The sequence below is a fragment of the Myxine glutinosa genome, chromosome 10 (assembly GCF_964187855.1).
Source record: "Myxine glutinosa chromosome 10, kmMyxGlut1.1, whole genome shotgun sequence".
Taxonomy (NCBI): Eukaryota; Metazoa; Chordata; class Myxini; order Myxiniformes; family Myxinidae; genus Myxine; species Myxine glutinosa.
Window position 1 is genome coordinate 131,117,755 of NC_136270.1, and position 26,403 is coordinate 131,144,157.

The window sequence follows — 26,403 nt, forward strand, 5'->3', positions numbered from 1 at the left end:
TTCCACACATGTCTCTTTCCTTCCACCCCCTTAGTCATTTCTATATTTGGATACATGATCGAGGCTCGTGGAAGAGAATTGAAGGGAAGAAAATGGAATGGGGAAAACACCAACAGCAGAGTAGAGGGAGAGGGAGAGGGAGAGAAGGCCACATGGGGGTGAACAAGCTGCTCCTTCCCAAACTTTCTGTTCTTTCTCTCATTCTCCGACACTCCAGTGTCCACCTATCATTCTTTTTCTCAATTTCACCTCCCTCCTCATCCAAGCATACATAATAAATAGACGGTCCCTAATCAACTTGGGTAGTTTTGTCAGGAACAACGTTTTCAGCATCATGATGTGGTTCACATCAGGTTCAAATCCCATAGTTTCTCAACATCCTCGTAATTAAGCAAAAGTACGCCATCGTCTCCAAATGTCCTGACGAAGAGGATTACATATGTTGGGTAATCAATCTTATTGAAATTCGAGGCAAATGCAGTTTCATCGTCCCTGGGATCGAGAAAATGGGAATTGCTTGCTCTTACATACTAACAGATGCGGCTGATAACCTCAGCACCATTTATTAAGAATGTAGAAGATGTAGAAGCACAATCATACAACACAAGATGTCTTACAATTCTAAGGAACCATTCTTGGGGGAGGAAAGCTACTGAGAGACATCACAGAAGCAATTATTGACGAACACAAAACATATGGTGTAAAAAAAAACAATGAGGTTTTCATTTAAGACAGATCGAGAATGAAGAATTTGGAAGACATTTCTACATTACTTCTGCTGCACAAAGCCTCCCGTCGCAAGTTGTGCAACGTTACGTTCCAGAAGTTTATTATCGTTTAAACAGAAAAGAAAAGAAAGCTTTTGCGTTACAAAGCAAAGCAATCTTGACCACATCCCCCAGCGGTACAATAAACAATATGAAACGCAGCAGTACGAGCAAAGGCCAAAGTCGATGCCCTCCTGATGGAGCCGATGAGAAATATCTCAAGCGACACAAAACAGGCTTCGATGCATTGCTCGTCACAGCTCGGAATCAAAACAATATGGGCGCGTGAAACGATGCAAGAAGCAAAGCACGCAAACAAAATGGCGGCAGAAACGCATGTCGTAGAGCGAGAAACTACTTTGTGGGATTACCGTGGGGCGTCTCTAGGCCGTGCCACGTATACTCTGACTGCGTTCTGCTCGTTACAGCTCGGAATCAAAACAAAATGGGCACGCGAAACGATGCATGAAGCAAAGCACGCAAACAAAATGGCGACAGAAACGCACGTCGTAGAGCGAGAAACTACGTTGTGGGATTACCGTGGGGCGTCTCTAGGCCGTGGCACGTATACTCTGACTGCGTTCTGCTCGTTACAGCTCGGAATCAAAACAAAATGGGCACGCGAAACGATGCACGAAGCAAAGCACGCAAACAAAATGGCGGCAGAAACGCACGTCGTAGAGCGAGAAACTACGTGGGATTACCGCGGGGCATCTCTAGGCCGTGCCACATATATTCTGACTGCGTTCATGTGAGGAAGCACCAGCAAAGGATGGGGGATGAGAAACGGGCATCAGTTAAAAGAATTAACAAATATTGCAGCAATAATCTCTCAACCAGGCCTCATGTGCTCGTTTATATCTGACCTTGGTTATTAACAAATGTTTCCAAAGTCCAATTCGATCAATTGTCTTACCTGAATTCACTGCTCTATGCTCTAGCTTTCAGCGATTGTAATTAAAGACGTCCATTAAAATCCTTTCATGTACCAGCTCCACCACACTAACCCTTTTGAATGTTCACAAACTGCGAAGCTGTTTTCGGGAGGAATGACATGTTACTCCGGCTAATATCACCATTGGTTACGATCAGGGTAAGTACCAAAGGTAGGTAATGCGCCCCCCCCCCCTGCCTCCAAGCTCCATATGTGCATATTGCCTTCTCTCCAATGCTTCCCAAAGTTGTTTACCTTCTCTCCATACCCCTCACACACTGCCCTAACCATTATTTCCCTCTCTAAAATAATCCTGCCTCTTTCCTTTTATCAATTTTAATTTTATCAATTTAACCCCCCACTCTCCTTTGTGCACATATTAAACAGCTGCCCCTTTTCACAAATGTGAGCGTTCATGTGTTAAAATGGAGGCAGTTATTATTCGAGGAAACAAATTAAAAAACTATATCTGAAAAAAAAAAAAAAAAAAAGAACCCAAAAGCATGAGCATTGCATGGAATGTACTTCCTGCCTACCATAAAAAAAGCAATGAAACTAGCACGGGGGCAATTAAAGTAGTACACATTTGGATACAATGCACTGATTGCCAGAAGAGATCCTTTGCGGGATGGACCGGGGCGCTCACTAATTTATTCAGGAGAGCGAGATGCGTCGAGCAATCTTCTGCCAGGTTATGTTGCGCTGAAGCACGTCGTAGCTCAGGATGCGAATGAGGTGCTTCTCGAGCTGCGTACTTGACCAGCCATATTCTTGGCCCGTCACGAGCGCACCCAGACCATCGTCGTCTAGTTGGGTACCCACGGCCACGGCATACACTTCCGCGTTACCGATCAGCTTCTTGGCTTGCTGCGCGATGCGCTGCACCGTTCCGTCGCCCTGTGACCGACCATCCGAAAATATGAGGACCCGGCGTTTGACTCGCTTGCGGGATTGCTTGTTCAAGTGCTGTGTTATGGAGCGCAAGGCATCCGGCAAGTCTGTGCCCTTGCCCATGTATGCAGCCTCTGCCAGGGCTTTGCTGATCTCCTTGTAGTCACTGCTGAAGCCAATCTGTAGAACAAGGCAGTCCAGTGTTAGTCCTTTTTCAATAAAAGAAATCTAGGCTCATGGAAGAGTTGACGGGGCGACGCAATTACAGTGGAATAGCAGGGGCACAGTAGGACACAATAAACAAATAAATGAAGAAGCAATAAAAGAGAAGAGAGGAGGATGGGAGGAGACATTAACTGCAAGTAAGAGGGTTAGGTTGGGTAAGGGTTGGGGTAATTGAGGTGGAAAAATATCTCTGGTAGGGATGGGGTATGACAGGAGACGATGATGCATCGCTTGCCGATAGGCCTGAAGTGGAGTGTATTTGAATCGCCCCGTAAGGAAGTTCCACAAACAGAAGAAACAAGGAATTGAAAAAAAAAAGTGGAATTGGGCGGTAAGCCTGGATGTTGGGAGTTTACGTAGGAGTAGGTCACTGGAAGAACGTGTCCTGGAGGACATAGAAGGGTCAGAGGCCTGAGAAAGCAGAGGGAGTTAGACTAGGGAAGAAGCTGTGAAAAGCAGAAAGGCAAACAACGTGTCTGCGGTGTGACAGCACGAGGCCTTGTGCTTCGACCTCATCACAGGAGATAGATATAATGTTTACAGGTTAGGGTTCTTCAGATTCCAGGAGAGACATGTGATGCGGGATATCGGGCCATAATGGAGAGCAGTACTCCTTGGTAGAATCCTACAGACAAAGGCCTAGTTGGCTGTAATTAGTTATGATTTTCAAGGAATGACTTTGAACATTAGCAGATGCCCAGTTTATGTGTGGTTGTGCAGGCCAACTATGCAACCAGGTTATCACAGGAGAGGTCATGAGGTCTCAAAGTTCAAGAGATTGAATTCCTTCCAGTAGCAGACTAGTGGCAGCTCTGTAGGTTCATTTGAGAAACCCTCAGGAGTGACAGTGAGTGTGCGAGACTTGCTGGGATTGAAAGACGTGTTCCATTTGGACAAGAGGGGAGAGGGGGGTAGATTAATTCGGGCACATTATACGTATTTCCCAAAGCATTGGCCTGGTATTCCCTGTCAAATGCTGATCAAATCAGCATAGGATTGCACCTTTCCTGTGAAGGATACCTGGTTGAGAGTCATGGTGATAGCATCAAAAAGCTCCAAAATATAAACCTCCGAAAGGAAATCCGATCAAACGACATGAGACTACGTCCTCCAACCACAGCTTTAAAATCCCAAAGTCTAAGCTTGTGGAGGAGCTAATGGAAAAGGGCAGCAGGTTCACAAACTAGCAATTGGGGGGGCGGGGATTGGGAGAACAAAGGGACGAATGAATGCAGGTGTGCAACCGGTCTGGACTTTGGGGGGATGAACAGGTGAGAGTTTCTGGAGTAACGCATATGACTTGGGGTTGATTGGAGAGGACAGAGTTAGGAGAGGGCAGGAGAAGCAAGGCCAGATATAAACAACAGCCCACCAAGTTGCCCCTGGCGGAAGACTAAACAATCCTTGGGAGTCTTAACATCTATTGACATCAACATCTCAATCACCCACCTCTGTTTCTTGGTTTTTGTTGTCGCTGTATTGCATGACGGAGACTCGCACACTGGGATCAGTGCCTTCACCTGGTGGTGCTGTATCTAGCAAGCGGTGAGCTACATTTTTCGCCACCTCCCGCACCACTTCAAAATTCTGTTGTCCGACGCTCGCAGAACCATCCAGAACGATCAACAGGTCTGTCGGCTCGTTGAATGCGGCTGGCGACAAGAAGAACACACAATGTAATATTTACATGGTCGAGAACTCAAGGTATTTTATGCAAAAAGTAACGAATGTTTACTCCGTCCATCGTGGACGTTTCTGCACAGGTTGGAGATGCAGGTATACAGATGGCAAAACTACCAGTAAGCTACTACCAAGCAATTGAGCGGGCTAGGCTGGCAGAAATGGAAGCAGAAGAATAGAGGGAGCAACCAATGTTGGTGGTGGATGGTGTTTCCACAAGAGATCTGCTCTGCTCTATTGTATGTGAGGTCGCACCATTGGTCTCATCTTGACGCCATCAAAATCAAGGCCTTCCACATCATTGAAATCTCTCACGATGAAGCTGAGTCAACGAGCCTGTCGCTTCGCCATCGCACACAGGTCGGTGGTCTCTGTCTTATACCACCTCCTTTCTGGTCTTGCACCCTCTGTCCTCTCTCTCTCTCCATACTTTGTCACCCCCAGGTATCTGCAGGACGCACTGGGTCCACCAGCAACTCACTCCTAGTGCAACTACATGAATCCAGAATCACTGCTCACCACTCATTCGTTCCTCTTTTTTCCTACCTCTTCAATCTCATTCTTTCCTCCAGGTCTTCAAGACAACTGTTCTCCACCATCTCGTATCATCCCCAATCCAAAACCATGATCTTTCTACCCCCATTAACTATCTTTTCTAAATGCCCAGTCTTTCCTTCCTGACAATTTACTACAACAGTATATCCACCTTGTCCACCCCATATGTTCTCTCCTACACTTCATCCCTCATTTGTCCAAGTTTCCGTCTATTTTGTCCTTCATCCCTGCTGTTAATGTTTCTTCTCTCTTCCTGCTGTTCCTTTTGTTCCGTTACTTCCTGATCAGTTAAATGTTCTAGCTCCTCAATGAGCCTCAACTTTGTATACAAAAGTAAATGGACGGACTGTCTGCCAGGATTAAACGGTGGTCGCTAAGGATGTTATGGTGACCTTCACGAACAGTTGGTCAGCTATCGACAGCACCATGAGAAAATGACAAATTCCTGTCCGAATCTTGTTCAGTCGAACATCAGGCATGCCCTGCCGGTTCGTGAAAGGCTTGGGCCCAAACCTTCCCCGGCTAAACTCACGATGTGGGAATAATTAGGCCGTTAAAGACCCGTCATGTAATTTTTCTCTTTCCATTTTTTGCTGTTGAACTCCCAACCAACCTCACCATCGCTCTCCGCTCACATTTTGGCAACCTACAGGGAGCGCTTCATATTTGGCCTAAACCTATCATAACCGCAGATGTTCCATGACACCGTGGTACTAACACGTACTGTGTGTGGAGAGGGCCGAGGGCAGCAGCGGTTTAAAATGTCTGACCTTTTTGCATACGTAATAAATTGACGGCCGCAAAGTAAGGCTCAAACGTTCAAAGTTGTTCTGTTGACGCCCGATTGTTGGAGTCATGTAACGAGGTTTCAGAGTGCATGTGTCATGTGTTCAACATTACTGCAGAGGTGGAAAATCTAAGGTTTGGCAACAATGTCGTGAAATTAGAAACCTTTTGTGCATCGTTTTCCACATTGCGAGCCAATGGACCTGGAATATTGGCTCGGAGAACATTCTTGTGGACTGCCTTGGAACCTTCGGACCTTCCGATGAGCTACATATCTCCCCTGAGTGTTTTGACTCCATCGTTACAAACCAAATGCTTTGCCCTGTGTTTCACTACAACCTCAACAATGAAAAAGATCTCCAAGACAACACCTCCACCCATCAGTCCCAGATGGTTCATGAGGACTTTGCAAGGGAAGATTCGGACTTCCGACATCAACAACCCATGAGGACCACTTATGCCTGGATCACATTCCTCTTCAGAATGTAAGTGATGAGACAGAACATTCAGTAATATAAATATTTACTATTAGCTGCAAGCGCTTCCAAGTTAGAAAAATTCTGTTTTCCGCAGCAGAAGCCCCTTGACGAACTGGGGCCACATTGTCACACATCGTGTGGAAACAACACCTTGGGGGCTCTTACCTGGGCAAGTGAAGTCCGGACATTTCTTATCTGTGGAAAGAAAGAGAAAATAAACCATGTTGTTGTGTTGTCTGCAGCGACAGAGTTTGACGTCATTAGCAATGTCTCATGTCACCTGAGTACGTCATGTCATGTCATGTCACCACTTCCTACTGTACCTTTGCAGATGAAGTTTGTGAGGTTATTGAGGAGACTTTCGTCCAACAGTTTGGCGTAATCATCCGTTTTAATGGTGTAAGACAAGTCGGCAGTTCGTTCTTTCTCACACGTAATCGACTGCAGTTGCTCCTCGTTTGTTCCTGTGTGGAACACGTCAATGACGCCCACAGACGCCACCTGCGAAACATCACATGACGGTACTTTCCTTTGCCGCAAATCATCGTTTTTTCTTATTTTTATGCGGCACAGGTAGAGCATTATTTGTTGGGGGAGGGTGGAAGAGGACGCAGGTGTACCGTTGAAAAAGATATACAAGATTAAAAATCACAGTCAGCCATCATGAAGTAGAAACTTGGGAGATTTTCTGGCACTTCTGGTTTCTGGATGAGGTGCTCGATGTGACCTCCACACCATGCCAGGCACGCTTTCACTCTGACAGCGAGGTTAGGTGCCACACTCTTGCATGTCAGAGGTCAGGTGCATCTCACACGCTCAATAGCTCTTTGGAGCCGCTGGATGTTACGAGGGGATTCTTTGTAACCACTTTCCTTCCCCTTCCTCCTCAGAAAGAACTCCAGCGGGTTCAGGTCTGGGGAATGGGGAGACCAGATGTGCTCTGCCTTGAATAAGATTGCCCTGTCGATGAACCTGTCTGCCCTGTCTGTGTCTGCGAGAGAGTATGTGATCTGCACTTTGTAAGGATAACATTTCATGTTCTGCCTCAGGATCCGAAGGACAGTAGCGGAGTGAAGGAACAAGCTCTTGTGAGCGCCGGTGACAGGATCTCTTTGGACCTTGAGTGACGGACTGTCTCACCTCCTCAATGTCCTCTTCTGAAGGCCCAGCTTTCTTTCTCCCCGATTTCTTGAGATCGTGATCCCAGTGCCATCTTTCTGGAACTTCTTGACATTGTGAAGAAGACAGTCCTTGCTGGGTCTCACTTTAAAAAGTTTGTGATAAAACTGCTGAGTCTGGATCACAGGCTTCTTGTTAAGGTTTTCTTTATACCATTTTATTTCGTTGTTGTGCTGTGTAGGACATATTTACTCTGGACTAATGAAACTTGTTGAAGACTTCTTTTCTTCAAGACTTGTCTTCAATCCCACTCCTCCCTCCAGGTCTTTAAAACAGCTGTTCACCACCATCTCTTATCTTCCCCCATCCAAAACCTTGATCTTTTCTATCCCCGTTAATTCACCCCAGATCCACTTCTTTGAAATACCGACTTATTTCCTGGAAGTCCCTGGTGTGTCCATATGTTTTATACTTTCACACCCCCCACCGCCCCCCCCCACCCCGCCCCCCCACCCCCTTTCCCATGCCTCCTCTCCCTCCCACAGATCTGCCGTTGTCCCTGTTCTCCACTGTTTCACTTGTGTGCTTCCCCCTCTCTCCCCATCTTGTCTCCCGCTCCTTTTATTTCGTCTTATGTGTCCGTTTGTTTTTTTGTCATTAATGTGAGCTCCGACACGAGGCCTCGAACTTGTACACAAATCCAAAACCTTGATCTTTTCTACCCCCATGAATTCACCCCAGATCCACTTTTCTGAAATACCGACTTATTTCCTGGAAGTCCGAGATGTGTCCATGTTTTTTTTTTTTTTTTTTACCTCTCCCACCCTCCACCCCCCTTCCCACGCCTCCTTCCCTCAAGCCTTCTACCTCCCACAGATCTCCCGATGTCCTTGCTCTCAAATGTTGTACTCGTGTGCTTCCCCCTCTCTCCCCATATTGTCTCCCACTCCCTTTATCATATGTTTTATGCGTCCGTTTGTTGTTTTTTGTCATTAATCTTAGCTCTTACACGAGCCTCGATCTTGTATACAAAAATAATTTAAAAAAAGACAATGAGACAACGTCCTCGGACGTAGCATGGAAAAATAAATAATTACATGAATAATGTTCAATGGAGACACAATCCAAATAGCACCAACAATATTTTGGAAACATCCTGCACATTGATGGCCTGTCTGAGAAACCAGGACGACAGTTTATAGTTTGGTCGGGATTCAAACCCAGGCTAGACAGCTCAGAGGTGAGTGTGCATACCTCTAGGCCGTCTGTTGGGCCTGCGCAGCCTTGTACAAGTGGATTTGAGCGATTAGTGACTCCCATTTAGATGGCTCACGGCCATGACTACACAACCAACCTGCTCCCGACAAGGTAAACCATCCAAATAAGAGGTCAAATGCACACGTGAGCAGGCAAATGTCAAAGTTCAAGGGAATCTCCCTCCAACAATTGATGCAGACTGCTAATAAAACTTCATAAGCCGCATTACAAGAACCCATTCCTCAAGAATGTACAAACTATTTCATTCCCAGGTGAACGTTTGTCTGGGGATTTTAAGACGTGCGTTTTCCATGATGAATTGGCCCCCCTTTCAGCAAACGGCACTCACGGGCAGGTTTTTCACTTTGCAGAGGACGTTGAGTGGAACTTTATCCCTGAGGATGTCGGACCGGCCGTCGGTGAGCACGATGGCGACGCGATGGCGGTCGTGATCGACCAGTTTGTCTGCGGTGAACTGCAGCGCCTCACCTGTGAACGTTCCTCCAGCAAGCCAGCGCATCTCCTTGATTGCCCTTTGGGATGGTTTTCGTTGTGGTTAGCCTTTAATCATATATATATATATACATATGTGTTCATCGCTGTATCAAATTATTACTTCCCTGCCCTCGTAACGATTCAACAAGCTTACTAAAAATCTTCCATGGCGATACGATTTGCGAGAAATTGCTTTCCATCTTCACTATACCCCTGCAAAGTTTCCAGCACCAAGTACACTTATGGTGGAAAGAAAAGGACATTGTGCCAATTCGAGCAAAGTCAGAGTTGTTTTCCTTGTGATGGAACATACAGGAATCGGAAGGCTTATAAAAGAGCCAAGGCCAGGGCTATTTATTTCATATTTTAGGGCTGACTGAGCCACAAGTTTGGATGCAAGTCTCAATGACATAAATGTTACACTTCAACCCCTCCTTTGGATGCAATAATCCTCGATATAATTAAAATCTAATTATTACGTAGGCATTAAAAAGTTGGAAGGGGGATAAATGAGGATTTGGAATGAGAAAAGGAAGAGTAGGGAGAATTACATGATGGAGAAAGGACAATATAGGGGAATGTGGGGAGGGAAAAGAAATCCGTTTGGGAGGAGATGGAGTTCGGTGATGGGAGGAAAGGAGCACGAGTGGGGCATTTGGAAAGGGGAGGGTGTAACACAACAAACAAAACAACAGGCATTTTAAAGCCATTTTTCCTGCTAGAGCGGGGGTTAGCCTTGCGGTCCCCATGACAATCTTCTCCATTTTGCCCTATTTTCTGCATCTCTCCTTGTTAACCCCCTTGCCCGCATTTCTTCTTCCACCATCTTTAGCCAAGTCTTTCTCGGTCTTCCCCGTCCTCTACTTCCTTCTACATTCATTTCCATCACTCTTCTCAACCAGTCACTTTCATCCTTCCTCAACACATGACCAAACCATCTCAACCTGTTCCTCTTCACAGCATCAATCACAGGCTCTATTCCCATCATCTTTCGCAATTCATCATTTGTCTTCCTCTCTCTCAACGATACTCCGCACATCCACCGAACCATTCGCATTTCCACCCTTTCCAGCCTTCGTTGCTGCTCTACGTTCATTACCCATGTCTCGCTCCCATAAATCATAACACTTCTCACACATGCAGCATACACCTTTCCCTTCAGCTTCAACGACACTCCCCTCATCATCAGCACGCCACTCAGTTCCCGAAACTTCTTCCATGCACATATCACTCGAGCAACCGTTGCCGAGTCTGATCCACCTTCTCCATTCAGCATGTCTCCGAGGTAGCAAAATGTTTTCACACCTTCCAGCTTCATGCCGTCTCCGAGATCCAACTCAACATTTCCTCCATCTGCAGCTCCCTCTGTGCACACCTTACATTTGAATGTAGCTGCCACACTGGTTAATGACCCTCTCAAACCACTACATTTTTGATGAACCCATTCACATGTGATCAAAATCATCATATCTACATACATAACAAAATACTTCATGGAACACATTACCCCACGGAGTCTTGAGACAAATGACATGGGATGGGTCTTTCAAACTCGTGCTTTGTGTGTCCGAGCACAATCTATATTTCCTACGAGTCCCGATTTTGTCTGAATCCCGATATTCCCCAATGCTGAAAGTGCGAGCAGCAAATTTGATTGGTCACAATGATGTAATATTTTGGCCAAGTCCTGCTAAGCTGGACGTTTTTGGAATGGGAAACAAGGCAATTCGTGTTTTACAGTCTTCAAATATATAATTAAATCGAAATAAAATAGAAGTTTTAGGAAAAAAAACCCCCATTAAATTGGTTATTTACCGCCGCTATTGCACAGTCTTTTACATCACCTTATTTAACATGTTACGTGAGATATTCGTGCATGTTTGTGTCTTTTATGACGTCCCTAAAAACGAAATTTCCTCTTTGGAAATTTTTTTGGGTTTCACTGCCAGACAAACTAAAACAAAGAAAGACAAAAATAAATAAATAAAGACTCCTCTCTGCGCATGCGAGCTCGGGACGATATTCTGTACAATGTGTCAAATTCAGAGCCAAAGTTACGCTAAGCTGCAGGTATGTGTTCCAATTCGTGTTTTACAGTGTTCAAAATATAAAATGCAATTGTCTTAAATAGTTCCTCGATCCTCGGATGACGTCTGGATCCAGACAGACAGTAGACAAACACAGAGGGAAGTGATTGCTTAACCCCCCATGGGCTGCGCACGCGCATGGCAATACATAAATCGTTAACTCCATAATCACAAAATAAAATGAACATGCTGTTTCCAAATACACAAATATATTGTCTGAAAGGGACTCCATTCAGCGGCAGATGGCTGTGTATCAACTGTGGCGAGTTCGATTCTCGAAGCACAATTTAAGATAACGATCAATGTGACCTCAAGGTTGATTCCGCTCAATTGTTTGTGCTGTACCTCTTTAACTCCATCACGTTGTTGATGTTGTCCTGTCTTGTGGAAATGAGCTCCTGCAGTTTACTGTGGCTGTATTGAACCACAATGATGTCAGAACCATCAAATGTCTGCGCCAAACACACATCACAATCTCAAATCATTTCCTTTTAAGACCATCCACAGCAATGCATTTGTAAGATTCCCCTTTCCTCCCTCGTCTCTTCTGATGCACATTACCACCCATTTCTCCACCTGGAATTAAATTGCATTAAATCCGACATTTTCCACCTCTATTTACACACCGTAACCCACAACTTCCAAGTGAAAAACAAATTCTACAAATTGCAGAAAATTAATAAAAAATACAAAGCTATAATATCTTGGTTGGATAAGTGTCCATCCCCCTTATAATAGCAATTGAAAATTAGCTCAGGTGTAACCAGTCACCTTCAAAATCGCACACCAAGTTAATTGGCCTCCACCTGTGTTAAGTTGCAGTGATTCTGATTATGTCAGAATAAAAACAGTTGTTCCTGTAAGTTTCCTATGCTGGGTGGTGCATTTCATAGCAAAGACTCAACCATGAGCACCAAGGAGCTTTCAAAAGACTTCTGGGATAAAGTTGTGAAAAGGGACAGATCAGGGGATGGGTATAAAAATATTTCAAAGGCCTTGAATATCCCTTGGAGCACAGTCAAGACAATCATTAAGAAGTGGAAGGTGTTTGGTACCACAAAGACCCTGCCTAGATCAGGCCGTCCCTCTAAACTGAATGACCAAGCAAGGAGGAGACTGATCAGAGAGGCCACCAGGAAGCCAATGGCAACTTTGAAAGAGCTATAGGCCTTTAAAGCAAAGACTGGTCACTGTGTGCATGACAACAATATCCCAAGCACTCCACAAATCTGGCCTGTACGGTAGGGTGGCAAGAAGGCCATTCACCTCATGTTTGAGGTAAGCAAAAACCACTCCAGAGATTCTGAAGCCATGTGGCAAAAAGTTTTGTGGTCTAACGAAACCAAGATGGAACTTCTTGGCCTAATTGCAAAACGTTACATTTGGCGCAAACCCAACCCAAAGAACACCATCCCTACTGTGAAGCATGGTGGTGGCAGCATCATGTTATGGGGATGTTTCTCATCAGCAGGGACTGGTACACTTGTCAGGATAGTCAGGAAAATGCATGGAGAAAAATACAGAAAAATCCTAGAGGAAAACCTGCTGCCCTCTGCAAAAAACCTGAAATTGGGACGGAAGTTCACCTTTCTGTATGACAACGACCCGGAGCACACAGCCAAAGCTACACTGGAGTGGCTAAGGAACAAAAAGATAAATGACCTTGAGCGGCCCAGTCAGAGCCCATCCATTTATTTATATAAATAAATTAATATATATATATATATATATATAAATAAATAAATATATCATATATCAAATATCATTGGTAAGATTTATACAAACTCACTATATTCCAATATTCGACTGCTTTAATTTTAGAGAGCATTTCCTTTGTATAATGTTATGAATGGCCCTCCCAATTGGAGTCCAAGGTGATGTCCCAAAGTGAGGAGGTTGCTATACATAATCACTCACGTGAGCTCCATTCAGGACACGGTTGATAACTTGGACAACAAATTCTTTGGAGAGGGTGAAGTTTTGGATGCCAATGCTTTCGGAGCTATCGACCACGAAGATCAATTCCACAGGTCCGCACTTGCATTCTGCAGTGGTCATTCACAATCCAATCAACAAAACGAGAGGTCACCACTTTATGCAAAGACAGCAATGTATAATGGCACCATCTTACAGAACAACGACCTCATGGAAAACCTCAACCACAGTCACTTCCACCAGAGGTGCGGTTGTGGAAGCACCTCAGCAGTCATGCAAATTGTACACCTTTTTACATCAAGCTCAATGTCCTGCCCTTGGCTAATTTCAACCAATCTATGCTCAATAATTTTTGAAGCTTTATATAAACTCTAATACTAAAACAGTCGAAGAAAACCGTACAGCGAGTATGGCTGCTCCATCTTGTGAAAAACTTCCAAGAATGCCCAAATCCGAAGCAGGCCAAGCAGTTCGTGGAATGCTGCTCTCGTTACCTCAATATGTGGTATTATTAATACACAGGTTTAAGCAAGTATTAATTACAAGATAACGACCGTCGAGACCCGTTCGATACCTGACACATGACGATACCTGACACATGACGCGTTCATGTTCATGGGAGAGCGGTGTCATGGAAGGGAATGCAAAGTACTCACCACAGCAAGCTGGAAAACAATTCCATCCGTGGCTTTATGTGAGTAACAAGATTATCTTACGCCATAAAATGAAAACAAACTGTGTGTAAACCACTTGGTGTAAACTTACAGCAGAGACGCCCAATTATGTCCAATATCTCGCATTCCTGAGAGGAGGGACATCAAGGCCAAATGATTAGCAAAGTTGGCAACATGTGCTGCTCATTGGACAACTTCAATAATGTGCCATATTCATCTACATTACCTCCAAATGAAATAAATACTGCAAAACCGAAATAACACTGAACAGGTAAATTTGATGGTAGTTCTTGTACAAACGAGGTAACTTGAATTAAGGGAATTGGTCAGGTGATGCGTCAGGTGAATTGGTGGCCGCAGCCTGTACATGGAAAGCTTTAATGATGTCATCATCACCAAGAAGACAATCTCGAAAAGCAAGGACCTCCTGTGGTGGTGACGTCATAGCGAGGACACAGGACGAGCGAATCAGAGGTCGAGGATTCAAATCCAGTAGAACACAACAGTGCGAAACAAAATTGTATTCCTCACTTGTGGAATCTGAGCTTGTCTTGGATGAGTTTGTCTTGGAATCTGAGCTTGTCTTGGAATCTGAGCTCGTCTTGGAATCTGAGCTTGTCTTGCAATCTGAGCTCATCTTGGAATCTGAGCTGATCTTGGAATCTGAGCTCGTCTTGGAATCTGAGCTCGTCTTGGAATCTGAGCTCGTCTTGGAATCTGAGCTCGTGTTGGAATCTGAGCTCGTCTTGGAATCTGAGCTCGTCTTGGAATCTGAGCTCGTCTTGGAATCTGAGCTCGTCTTGGAATCTGAGCTTGTCTTGGAATCTGAGCTCGTCTTGGAATCTGAGCTCATCTTGGAATCTGAGCTGATCTTGGAATCTGAGCTCGTCTTGGAATCTGAGCTTATCTTGGAATCTGAGCTCGTCTTGGAATCTGAGCTCGTCTTGGAATCTGAGCTCGTCTTGGAATCTGAGCTGATCTTGGAATCTGAGCTGATCTTGGAATCTGAGCTCGTCTTGGAATCTGAGCTCGTCTTGGAATCTGAGCTCGTCTTGGAATCTGAGCTCGTCTTGGAATCTGAGCTGTTCTTGGAATCTGAGCTGATCTTGGAATCTGAGCTCATCTTGGAATCTGAGCTGATCTTGGAATCTGAGCTCGTCTTGGAATCTGAGCTCGTCTTGGAATCTGAGCTCGTGTTGGAATCTGAGCTCGTCTTGGAATCTGAGCTCGTCTTGGAATCTGAGCTCGTCTTGGAATCTGAGCTCGTCTTGGAATCTGAGCTCGTCTTGGAATCTGAGCTCGTCTTGGAATCTGAGCTTGTCTTGGAATCTGAGCTCGTCTTGGAATCTGAGCTCGTCTTGGAATCTGAGCTCGTCTTGGAATCTGAGCTTGTCTCAGGAGAACCCACCTTATGCAAACAATAAAAAATTATCCATCTATCTGATTATTATCTGCGAAAAATCCACTCGCTCGCCGATGATATTCAGGGTTGTCGTTTGCCTGCCCCGGTTGATGTAGGGTTCATCGATCTCGCAGGAGCAACCCAGAGATCTCCCACATCATGATGGTGTACCCTCGCCTTCATGAAGTCTGGGCCATGACAGAGTTGGAGAAAGAGAGCCAAGAGGGAAAGGGCCGGTCCGTGGGGACCGGTCGGCACTCTGACCGTGACCGCGCTGCCCAGACGAATCCCGGAAGCAGGGAAGAATGGGGAAGATTTGGCCCCTGACTTGGGTTGGGGGCACAACCACCCCGAAGAGGCGTCCCCGATAGTTGTGTCCTGGTGGTTCTTGTTATTGCTGTTGAAAGACCTTTTCATTGAGAGTCGTTGATGCTGAGAGATAAGAAACATCCACCACCAGAAGACCCATGGTTGCCATTTCTGGAGGGTCCATCTTTAATCGCACCCTAGTCGTGCAAACCAAGTCCCTTGATTACCCACAGGATTGATCGAGTCATCCAACTGCGATGAACTAAGTGGGACATTCCATCCATTGTAGTCAGGGGTATATAATGAGCAAAGGAGCAAAAGTCACTTCCTTTATAGATCATCACGACGCGTTGCTTTCTTTCCCTTGTAGGACAATGCTCCGCAGGTGTTTGTGAGGACATTTAGTCCAGTGGTCCGGGTGAGACAGATAAGTATTGTCTTTCAAGGTGCTCATCTGGGTTTCATCGTCAATGGATGGGAATTCTCTGTAGAAGATCATCCGTCATCTTGGCGTTTTGCAGGGAAGGTATCGAATCAGACAGCACACTGTCCATTGGAGTGGAATGTTCAGCCATCTGTCCCGTCTGCCAGCAAGAGCTTGTGAATATTAAAAAAGGTCCTAAGTAAATATTGAAAATAGGAGGCCATTGTTTGGGGGAAACTAGAACAAATTCCAAATTCTTGCGCTGGAGTTTTGCTGGATAGGCGATGTTAGACAAACAAGCAACTTGCCTATGTCTCGGAAATATTTCCAGTAGCCTGTACTCTAATGGGGAGGGGTAGAGGGGTGGTGCTGGCAGCAGGGCCAAGGGGTATGCACACTCTCCTCTGAGCTGTCCAGCCTGGGCTTGAATCCCAATGGAGCTATAAACTGTCGTCCTGGTGTTTCACACTTAGGGCATCAATGTGTGCGCTGTCCATCCGTTAAGCTGGCCGTCCCACCTGCCGGCATTAGTTGTTGGATGTAAAAAAAAAAAAAATCCCACGGTGTCCTTCACGAAGAGTAGACGAGTTATCACCGACTCCCTGAAAAAAATACTACTTCCTGCCTCGACCACGGGTCGCAAATGTTCTGATCGTCTTCGACTCCCCTTGACACCAGGTGACCCCGCTTGCCATCCCAGAGTGTGGTTGGTGTCTGGGCAGCACCTTCTGCACCATAAACAAGTTCACCAGGTGGTAACATGTTTCATGTGAATGGCCTTCTTTGGTTCCGAGTGGCAACACACACACACACACACACACACACACACACACACACACACACACACACACACACACACACACACACACACACACACACACACACACACACACACACACACACACACACACACACACACACACACACACACAATGGTCTGGGTTTGTAAATCTCTAGCCTGCTATCAATTTGCAATTGGCACTGGTTTTGACACCAATATAATTTTTTAATTTCAGACTCTCGGGATCAAAATGTGACATATATCAGTATGAAATCGAACACCTCGCTGCCATCACAGCATTTAAATTGCATTACATTTGGCAATAACAGGTGAATTGGTGATCCCAGCTTGCCAGCTCAATGACAGAAGACGCCATTTGAAATTTTTGCCCGTGCAGGTGTGGGCAACTTGCTAGTATGTTACATAAGTAATTCGGTTTGATACGCTCACATTTCTTGTAATACAGTAGAGTACGAGTAAAAACAGAGACCATTTTTACACTTGCAGGAGATGAGGGTGTCGGCACGATCTCAGAGGTGCACGCAACCTCTCAGAGGTACCGTCTCGCCATGATGAAATCGCAAGAACGAGCCAATCGCTTTAGGTCTTGCAATCGCGATCACCAATTTACTTTATGGAGCTCCAACCCCTTACCATAGACGTGCACAGAGGAAGAATGGGGCCAGAATTACCATAAATAAAAAATTACCGCTCCCCCCCCATTCCCGTGCCTCCTCACCCACCCCCTCCAGCCCGCCCCCCATGCCTCATCCCCCCCTCCACCCCGCCCCCCATGCCTCACCCCCCCCCCCCAGATCTCCCGATGTCCCTGCTCTCTGCTGTTGTACTTGTGTGCGTCCCTCTCTCTCTCCCCATCTTGTCTCCCACTCCCTTTATCTTATGTTTTATGTGTCAGTTTTTTTTGTGATTAATGTTAGCTCTTACACGAGCCTCGATCTTGGGAAAAAAATAAATAATAAATTATACATCAATTCAATGAGACATATAATTAGACTATCATTATGCAATGTACGCAGCATTCCTATGTTATCCACACTTGATTCCTATGTTATCCACACTTGATTCCTACTATATGTTATCCACACTTGATTCCTACTGTATGTTATCCGCACTTGATTCCTATGTTATCCACACTTGATTCCTGCTGTATGTTATCCACACTTGATTCCTATGTTATCCACACTTGATTCCTACTGTATGTTATCCACACTTGATTCCTATGTTATCCACACTTGATTCCTATGTTATCCACACTTGATTCCTGCTGTATGTTATCCACACTTGATTCCTATGTTATCCACACTTGATTCCTACTGTATGTTATCCACACTTGATTCCTATGTTATCCACACTTGATTCCTATGTTATCCACACTTGATTCCTGCTGTATGTTATCCACACTTGATTCCTATGTTATCCACACTTGATTCCTACTGTATGTTATCCACACTTGATTCCTATGTTATCCACACTTGATTCCTATGTTATCCACACTTGATTCCTACTATATGTTATCCACACTTGATTCCTACTGTATGTTATCTGCACTTGATTCCTATGTTATCCACACTTGATTCCTGCTGTATGTTATCCACACTTGATTCCTATGTTATTGACACTTGATTCCTACTGCATGTTATCCACACTTGATTCCTATGTTATCCACACTTGATTCCTATGTTATCCACACTTGATTCCTATGTCATGCACACATGTAATCACACACCATGATATATCGGCCACACATGTAATCACACGCCATGATATATCGGCCACACATGTAATCACACACCATGATATATCAGCCACACATGTAATCACATGCCATGATATATCAGCCACACATGTAATCACACACCATGATATATCGGTCACACATGTAATCACACACCATGATATACCAGCCACACATGTAATCACACATCATGATATACCAGCCACACATGTAATCACACGCCATGATATATTGGCCACACATGTAATCACACGTCATGATATATCAGCCACACATGTAATTGCACACCATGATATATCGGCCACACATGTAATCACACACCATGATATATCGGCCACATGTAATTACACACCATGATATATCGGCCACACATGTAATTACACACCATGATATATCGGCCACACATGTAATCACACGCCATGATATATCGGCCACACATGTAATCACACACCATGATATATCGGCCACACATGTAATTATACACCATGATATGTCGACCACACATGTAATCACACCATGATATATCGGCCACACATGTAATTACACACCATGATATATCGGCCACACATGTAATCACACACCATGATATATCGGCCACACATGTAATCACACGCCATGATATATCGGCCACACATGTAATTACACACCATGATATATCGGCCACACATGTAATCACACCATGATATATCAGCCACACATGTAATCACACCATGATATATCAGCCACACATGTAATCACACACCATGCTATATCGGCCACACATGTAATCACAGTCTCGTTCTAGCAGCACTTGGTCAAACCCTCAACTCTGAGTGGTCGAACACGATGGTCTTCAGCAGGAAGCTATCATCATCAGCCCCAATGCACTCAAAATCTCCATCAAGGTGTTGCTGCACAGGTGCAAAAGGGAAATCTCCTCCCTTGGCCGGCCCTACCAATACTAACCAATCACATGATCCTATCTGGCCTTAAGGATGTGCTTCTTTTCTTCTCACTCACAACACCTTCCACTCAATTATATAATTTTCCCTCTCACATATTTTGCGATCATGATGTCATCGGAATGCCCAAGACTACCTACGGCTCAGATGGTGTGCACGTCATGGTCTACAGCCAGTTTCCTTCTTGCCAACGTTTGTTCAGCTGCCTCAAATCAATGAATTGTGGTTGTAAGACTTACAGGTAAATGTTCCCTTCCATCACATACATGATGAGATAAGGATGGAGAACAATGATGTGATAAAACAAGCATACCTTGTTCATATAGCAAATGTACGAAGGAAGAGCAAATCGGATATGTCTACACTGAATGTACAAAACCAACAAATCATATCGAACTCCATAATTACCTGCCCCGTAGCAGGTAACAATATTCATCGTTTAAAAAGATTAAAAGCAAAAGACTCACATCAGGTCCTGAAGTGCCAGGTGGACCAAAAGGCCCCTGCGGAAACACGTGCAGGAGAACAATTTACAAGTGTTACCACCACCAATGGTAACAAGTGTTCATACCACCACCACAAAAACATACCGTCAACAATCCTGCTTGTAAATACTATGCTACCTTCCTCATCCATACTCCGGTACCTCATAGCCTGCTGCTGACCTTTTCCACATTGTCAAATTGAGTTACAGGTCACCTGGTCCTTATTTAAGGAGTTGCAAACCTTTACCACCATCTCCACCTGATCATGTTGTTGATTACTGCTACGAGAGTATTGTTTTCATCTTTGTTGTTGCCCTGGATACAGAACTTTTTAAAAAATGCACACACAACTACTTGGTCGCAGACATAAAATACGAGATCACAGCAAATGGAAAACAGGGCAGATGACGACAATGGCGACGACGAGGATTTTCATTGAGATCTGGATAAACCATTCCTCGATTCATTCCTTGTACCAGCAAGTGACTGGAAATGACTGTTTAGGGAAGAAAAGCAACCGCCTTCTGGGGCTTGGAGTCTTTGACCTGAAGAAGTCGATTGGGAAGAGGACTGAACATTGTCTGAAACCACGTCTGCTCTCATCTGTTAGTTCCAAAACTGGCCGAGTCGATCTTAGTACGGATATCAGGTCTTTTTCTTGGATACCTGTATTCAGCTGTGTTCACTTAGTTACCCTTTTGAACACATGACATTCCGCAGCCGAGTTCAATGTTTCTTGCTGTTGTGATTCTCGCTGGGCCGATTCTCGCTGTGCCGATTCTCGCTGTGCCGATTCTCGCTGGGCCGATTCTCGCTGGGCCGATTCTCGCTGGGCCGATTCTCGCTGTGCCGATTCTCGCTGTGCCGATTCTCGCTGGGCCGATTCTCACAGTGCCGATTCTCGCTGGGCCAATTTATCGCTGGGCCGATTCTCACTGTGCCGATTCTCGCTGGGCCAATTCTCGCTGGGCCTATTCTCGCTGTGCCGATTCTCACTGTGCCAATTCTCGCTGGGCCGATTCTCACTGTGCCAATTCTCGCTGGGCCGATGCTCACTGTGCCGATTATCGCTGGGCCAATTCTCGCTGGGCCGATTCTCACTGTGCCGATTCTCGCTGGGCCAATTCTCGCTGGGCCGATTCTCACTGTGCGGATTCTCGCTGGGCCGATTCTCACTGTGCGGATTCTCACTGTGCGGATTCTCGCTGGGCCTATTCTCGCTGTGCCGATTCTCACTGTGCCAATTCTCGCTGGGCCGATTTTCACTGTGCCGATTCTCGCTGGGTCGATTCTCGCTGTGCCGATTCTCGCTGTGCCGATTCTCGCTGTGCCGATTCTCGCTGGGCCGATTCTCACTGTGCCGATTCTCGCTGGGCCGATTCTCGCTGGGCCGATTCTCACTGTGCCCATTCTCGCTGGGCCGATTCTCGCTGTGCGGATTCTCGCTGGGCCGATTCTCGCTGGGCCGATTCTCACTGTGCCCATTCTCGCTGGGCCGATTCTCGCTGTGTGGATTCTCGCTGTGCGGATTCTCGGTGTGCGGATTCTCGCGGTGCGGATTCTCGCTGTGCCGATTCTCGCTGTGCCGATTCTCGCTGTGCCGATTCTCACTGTGCCGATTCTCACTGTGCCGATTCTCACTGTGCCGATTCTCACTGTGCCGATTCTCACTGTGCCGATTCTCACTGTGTCGATTCTCACTGTGCCAATTCTCACTCTGCCAATTCTCACTGTGCCAATTCTCACTGTGCCAATTCTCACTGTGCCAATTCTCACTGTGCCAATTCTCACTGTGCCAATTCTCACTGTGCCGATTCTCACTGTGCCGATTCTGACTGTACCGATTCTCACTGTGCCGATTCCCCGCTGTGCCGATTCTCGCTGTGCTGATTCGCGCTGTGCCGATTCTTGCGGTGCAGATTTTTGCTGTGCCGATTCTCACTGTACCGATTCTCACTGTGCCGATTCTCACTGTGCCGATTCTCACTGTGCCGATTCTCACTGTGCCGATTCCCACTGTGCCGATTCCCACTGTGCCGATTCTCACCGTGCTGATTCCCACTGTGCCAGTTATCACTGTGCCGATTCTCGCTGTGTGGATTCTTGCTGTGCCGATTCTCGCTGTGCCGATTCTCGCGGTGCAGATTTTCGCTGTGCAGATTTTCGCGGTGCCGATTCTCGCGGTGCCGATTCTCGCGGTGCCGATTCTCACGGTGTCGATTCTCACGGTGCCGATTCTCACGGTGCCGATTCTCACGGTGCCGATTCTCACGGTGCCGATTCTCGCGGTGCAGATTCTCACGGTGCAGATTCTCGCTGTGCCGATTCTCGCTGTGCCGATTCTCGCTGGGCCGATTTTCGCTGAGCGAATTCTCGCTTGGCCAATTATCTTTGGGCCAATTCTCGCTGTGCGCATTCTCGCTGTGCGGATTCTCGCGGTGCCGATTTCACGGTGCAGATTCTCGCGGTGCAGATTCTCGCGGTGCAGATTCTCGCGGTGCCGATTCTCGCGGTGCCGATTCTCGCGGTGCAGATTCTCGCGGTGCAGATTCTCGCTGTGCCAATTCTCGCTGTGCAGATTCTCGCTGTGCCAATTCTCGCTGTGCGGATTTTCGCGGTGCCGATTCTCGCTGTGCCGATTCTCGCTGGGCCAATTTTCGCTGAGCGAATTCTCGCTTGGCCAATTATCGCTGGGCCAATTCTCACTGGGCCGATTCTCGCTGTGCGGATTCTCGCGGTGCCAATTCTCGCTGGGCCAATTCTCGCTGGGCCAATTCTCGCTGGCCCAATTCTCGCTGGCCCAATTCTCGATGTGCGGATTCTCCCTGTGCGGATTCTCGCTGTGCCGATTCTTACTGTGCCGATTCCCACTGTGCCGATTCCCACTGTGCCGATTCCCACTGTGCCGATTCCCACTGTTCCGTTTCTCACTTTGCCAATTCGCACTGTGCGGATTCTCGCTGTGCCGATTCTCGCTGTGCCGATTGTCGCGTTCCACACTCTTGGATAATTTTGTAATGCAGGTTTTGTAACGCACCCTTTCTTTTCTATGGAGGAGTTATGGATTTTGAATTTTTGGCTAATTAATGTTGTAGATCATCTGATGAGTCAAAGCAACTCATTTGCAGCATCCAGCTGTTGCTGAGGCCCTTGCAAAAAGTTAGCCATCCTACTCCCACTCAATAAACACCATGAGAGAATGAAAAAGTGTTTCGATTTCCTATTTCGAGCAGCATGACAAAATTCCATTGCAATTATGGGAATCCGTCTTGTTTGGGTATTTTTCTTATTGAGAGTTCACTGTCATTGTAATATCATCGTCATTAAACGGTAATATCTGCATAAATTAATATTTGTTTCCCAATAAGTGCAGTTCTCCATCATAACATCATGCTGACTCCCAAGTGTGTTGGTGTTAAAGGAGCTTGCAAGATCACCGGGTGGGGAACAGATATGTAAACAACATGCATTATCTGGTTTCCTGTTTGCGTAGTGCTCACTTACAGGAGGACCTGGGTGACCGGGGTACCCTTTGGGTCCTGGTGATCCGGGCCTGCCCAAGGAAGTATCCTGTCGAAAAGGAGATTATATATTACGAACAACTTATAAATATTACGCTTTGGTGATAATCATATGCTTTGATCAAGCAAGCCAGTGGTAGGGTTAGCAAATGTGGAGCAAATTCTGTTCCAACAATACTGATATGGATTGTAAAGATGGAAAAATTAACGTCAGTTACAAAGTAAGATCCACCGTCATCAGGTACGAACACAAACTTTCAAACACCTGCAGACTTCACTTTCTCCCATTTTAAAATCTTAAATTAAATTGCTTTGCACTTCATATGTTTGTACAATATTTTCACAAAATTCTTCAAAATACATTCCAATACAAAATCATTATAATGAAATATTAATTGGCTCCTGGTCTCCATTAATTGGCTCCTGGTCTATATACTGATTTTAAGTGAATCATCCAATTTAACACGTTAATTGCACAGAAGTAAAATAAGTCAAGCACTTAAACAATATAAGTTTAGGAGATGGCATTACATTCCCCCAAGACCATTAGCAGTCAGGAAACTGTCATGACCCATGTATTTGGCTTCCACAAACATGCAGACGGTTAGATAGACGTGGATGGTTTCAAGTTTTGAACCCCCAAAGGGGTGCGGTGCAGTTATGATCAAGCTTGGACTGGGGTGGTTTCACCTTCTGAACCCCCAAAGGGGTGCGGTGCAGTTATGATCAAGCTCGGATGGGGGTGGTTTCAAGTTTTGAACCCCCAAAGGGGTGCGGTGCAGTTATGATCAAGCTCGGATGGGGGTAGTTTCAAGTTTTGAACCCCCAAAGGGGTGCGGTGCAGTTATGATCAAGCTCGGATGGGGGTAGTTTCAAGTTTTGAACCCCCAAAGGGGTGCGGTGCAGTTATGATCAAGCTAGGAGAGTAGACACCGTCATAAGCTCATCTCTGGAAATTTTTACGAATACATCTTGATGATCATTCCTCACATATCTGACTATATCTTAGTGCAGGGTTCATATTTTCTTTATTTATTTCGAAGTTTGGAATATTATTCTTCTCTAATATACATACAGACTTTACCAGTTTTTTTTCAAAGATAAATGATCCAATTGGATTATTCATTGGGTTTAATCGGCTCCTGATTCCCACTTTAACCACCGAGTTCCGGAAGCATTAAAACTTTCCTCATCGAGCCTGCTTGTCACATCTTGTGATTCATGATTCCCATGCCTTATGACTCTCATGGTCTGCATTAGTGCTTCCATTATAAATGGTCACAAAGGGAAAAGGAAATGAATGCACCTTCAAACAATTTCACAAGGAACAGGACGAGGACGAATGGAGTTTGCACCTCAATGTTTCTTGGAAGGACAACATGTTTCTACAATAAAATGTGCAATCGTCTGACACCGTTTCCATGACAACTTCACCCAAACAAATTTTAAAGGAAATGAACTTACATCCTCTCCTGGATCTCCAAGTTCCCCTCTTTCCCCCTTCACACCTGGTAAACCGTCTGAGCCCTGAAGGAAGCATTGGACAAAATATCCACTTTCAGGTGAAGTCATCCCACAGACAAACATCCCGAGGGTCGGTTAATAAGTGTATCGTATCCCATTTGTGTTTCACATCATCAGAGATTCCAGAACGTGTTCCATGCTGGAATCGTCTCGGTGGCTCCAGATGCTTACCTTCGGACCTGGTTTTCCACGAGGCCCAGCCATACCCTAGAATGAAAGGCTCAGATCAGTATCAGAGGAATATAAATCTGGTGTGAATATTCTGCATCTTGTAAAATAAATGTTACATGTGGCAAACTCTGGAGTGGTTATTAAATATTCAGATAAACTTGCAATGTTTGACAAAAAATAAGAAAATGCAGGAAAAAATAATTATCGGTATTCCGTGGGTAGAGCTGTATTGATGACCTACAGGCATTCCTGGGAAACCTTTGATGCCTTCTGATGGAATACCCTCATCTCCCTGGGGTAGAATGAAGGAGAGAAGATGGGGGAGAGGGAAGTGGAAAAAGTGTGTGGGGAAGGTATGAGGAATGGGAATTAGAGTAGGGGGGGAGGCAAGGGGTGCAGGGAAGGACGGGGAAAGAGGTACAGACTGTTAATACCAGAGTGGTATTCATGAGTCATTCCGTGCTCCACAAAACATTCATTCCACAAACCTCTCGATTCCAATACACTGCCAAGACTTGGAGTAGCAATGGACGTCTTTGCCAGGTAGCATACAGTGTATCCATTCCCAGACATAAACGTTTCTACGAGGCCAACATTAAATGGTTTCCTGACTGATATGATTATGATTTTTTTAATGACTTGTTCATCTGCGAGAGGATTCAACTCAGACTGGAAAATGTCTCTGAAACATGAGGCACCCAAAATAATTGTTTATTAAACAATAGAACAAGTGACTGTAAGGTTAGAGCGGGTCATAAGAAGAAGATAGTTTGACTGTCATGTTGATTATTAATTGTACAAAGGATAATTTATCAGCATGTGTCTGTCACTTTCATTGGTTCATTATTGGGTTTGTGATTAAGTGAACCATGTTAGAATACACCATTAATAAAAATAGGTTTACGTGGTTTTTGATCATCGAATGAAATTTTAACAAATAATTGCTAAAGGACTGTTGCAGTGTTCATTCCAAATGCCTTTTTAGCACGAGGGATGTATGGAACACTTGATTGCAAGTTTCCACGTAAAGTAATTGTCTCATAGAACTATAACAGCACACGGTAGGGAACATACATCCACCAGGCTCTATCGTTTACATTTTGTATTCCACTAATGGGCCGGATTTGGATCCGGACATGAACCAAAATCTAATCAATTCAACCTTGTCACACACCCAACCTGTGCACCAAGTCTTGTCCGAATTA

The 26,403-nt window shown here is 45.3% G+C and overlaps 1 protein-coding gene across 3 annotated transcripts in view; it reads right to left on the reverse strand.

Annotated features, from left to right (window-relative positions):
- Positions 1-547: 547 nt before the first annotated feature.
- Positions 548-26,403, reverse strand: part of COL6A1 (collagen type VI alpha 1 chain) — a 104,902-nt gene continuing 79,046 nt past the window's right edge. For 2 of the 3 annotated variants that reach the window (XM_068126086.2, XM_068126085.2), the window contains exons 24-29: positions 25,440-25,490; positions 25,199-25,234; positions 24,968-25,030; positions 23,487-23,552; positions 19,965-20,000; positions 13,848-14,012 (exon numbers count right to left, since the gene is read on the reverse strand). In XM_068126086.2, the coding sequence (XP_067982187.2) occupies positions 13,923-14,012; positions 19,965-20,000; positions 23,487-23,552; positions 24,968-25,030; positions 25,199-25,234; positions 25,440-25,490 (342 nt within the window). In that variant the 3' untranslated portion in view covers positions 13,848-13,922. Of the gene's footprint in view, positions 2,773-4,266; positions 4,470-6,482; positions 6,513-6,640; positions 6,819-9,042; positions 9,227-11,620; positions 11,728-13,192; positions 13,321-13,847; positions 14,013-19,964; positions 20,001-23,486; positions 23,553-24,967; positions 25,031-25,198; positions 25,235-25,439; positions 25,491-26,403 lie in introns of those variants that run through there. The other variant, XM_078786099.1, reaches the window with a different exon arrangement.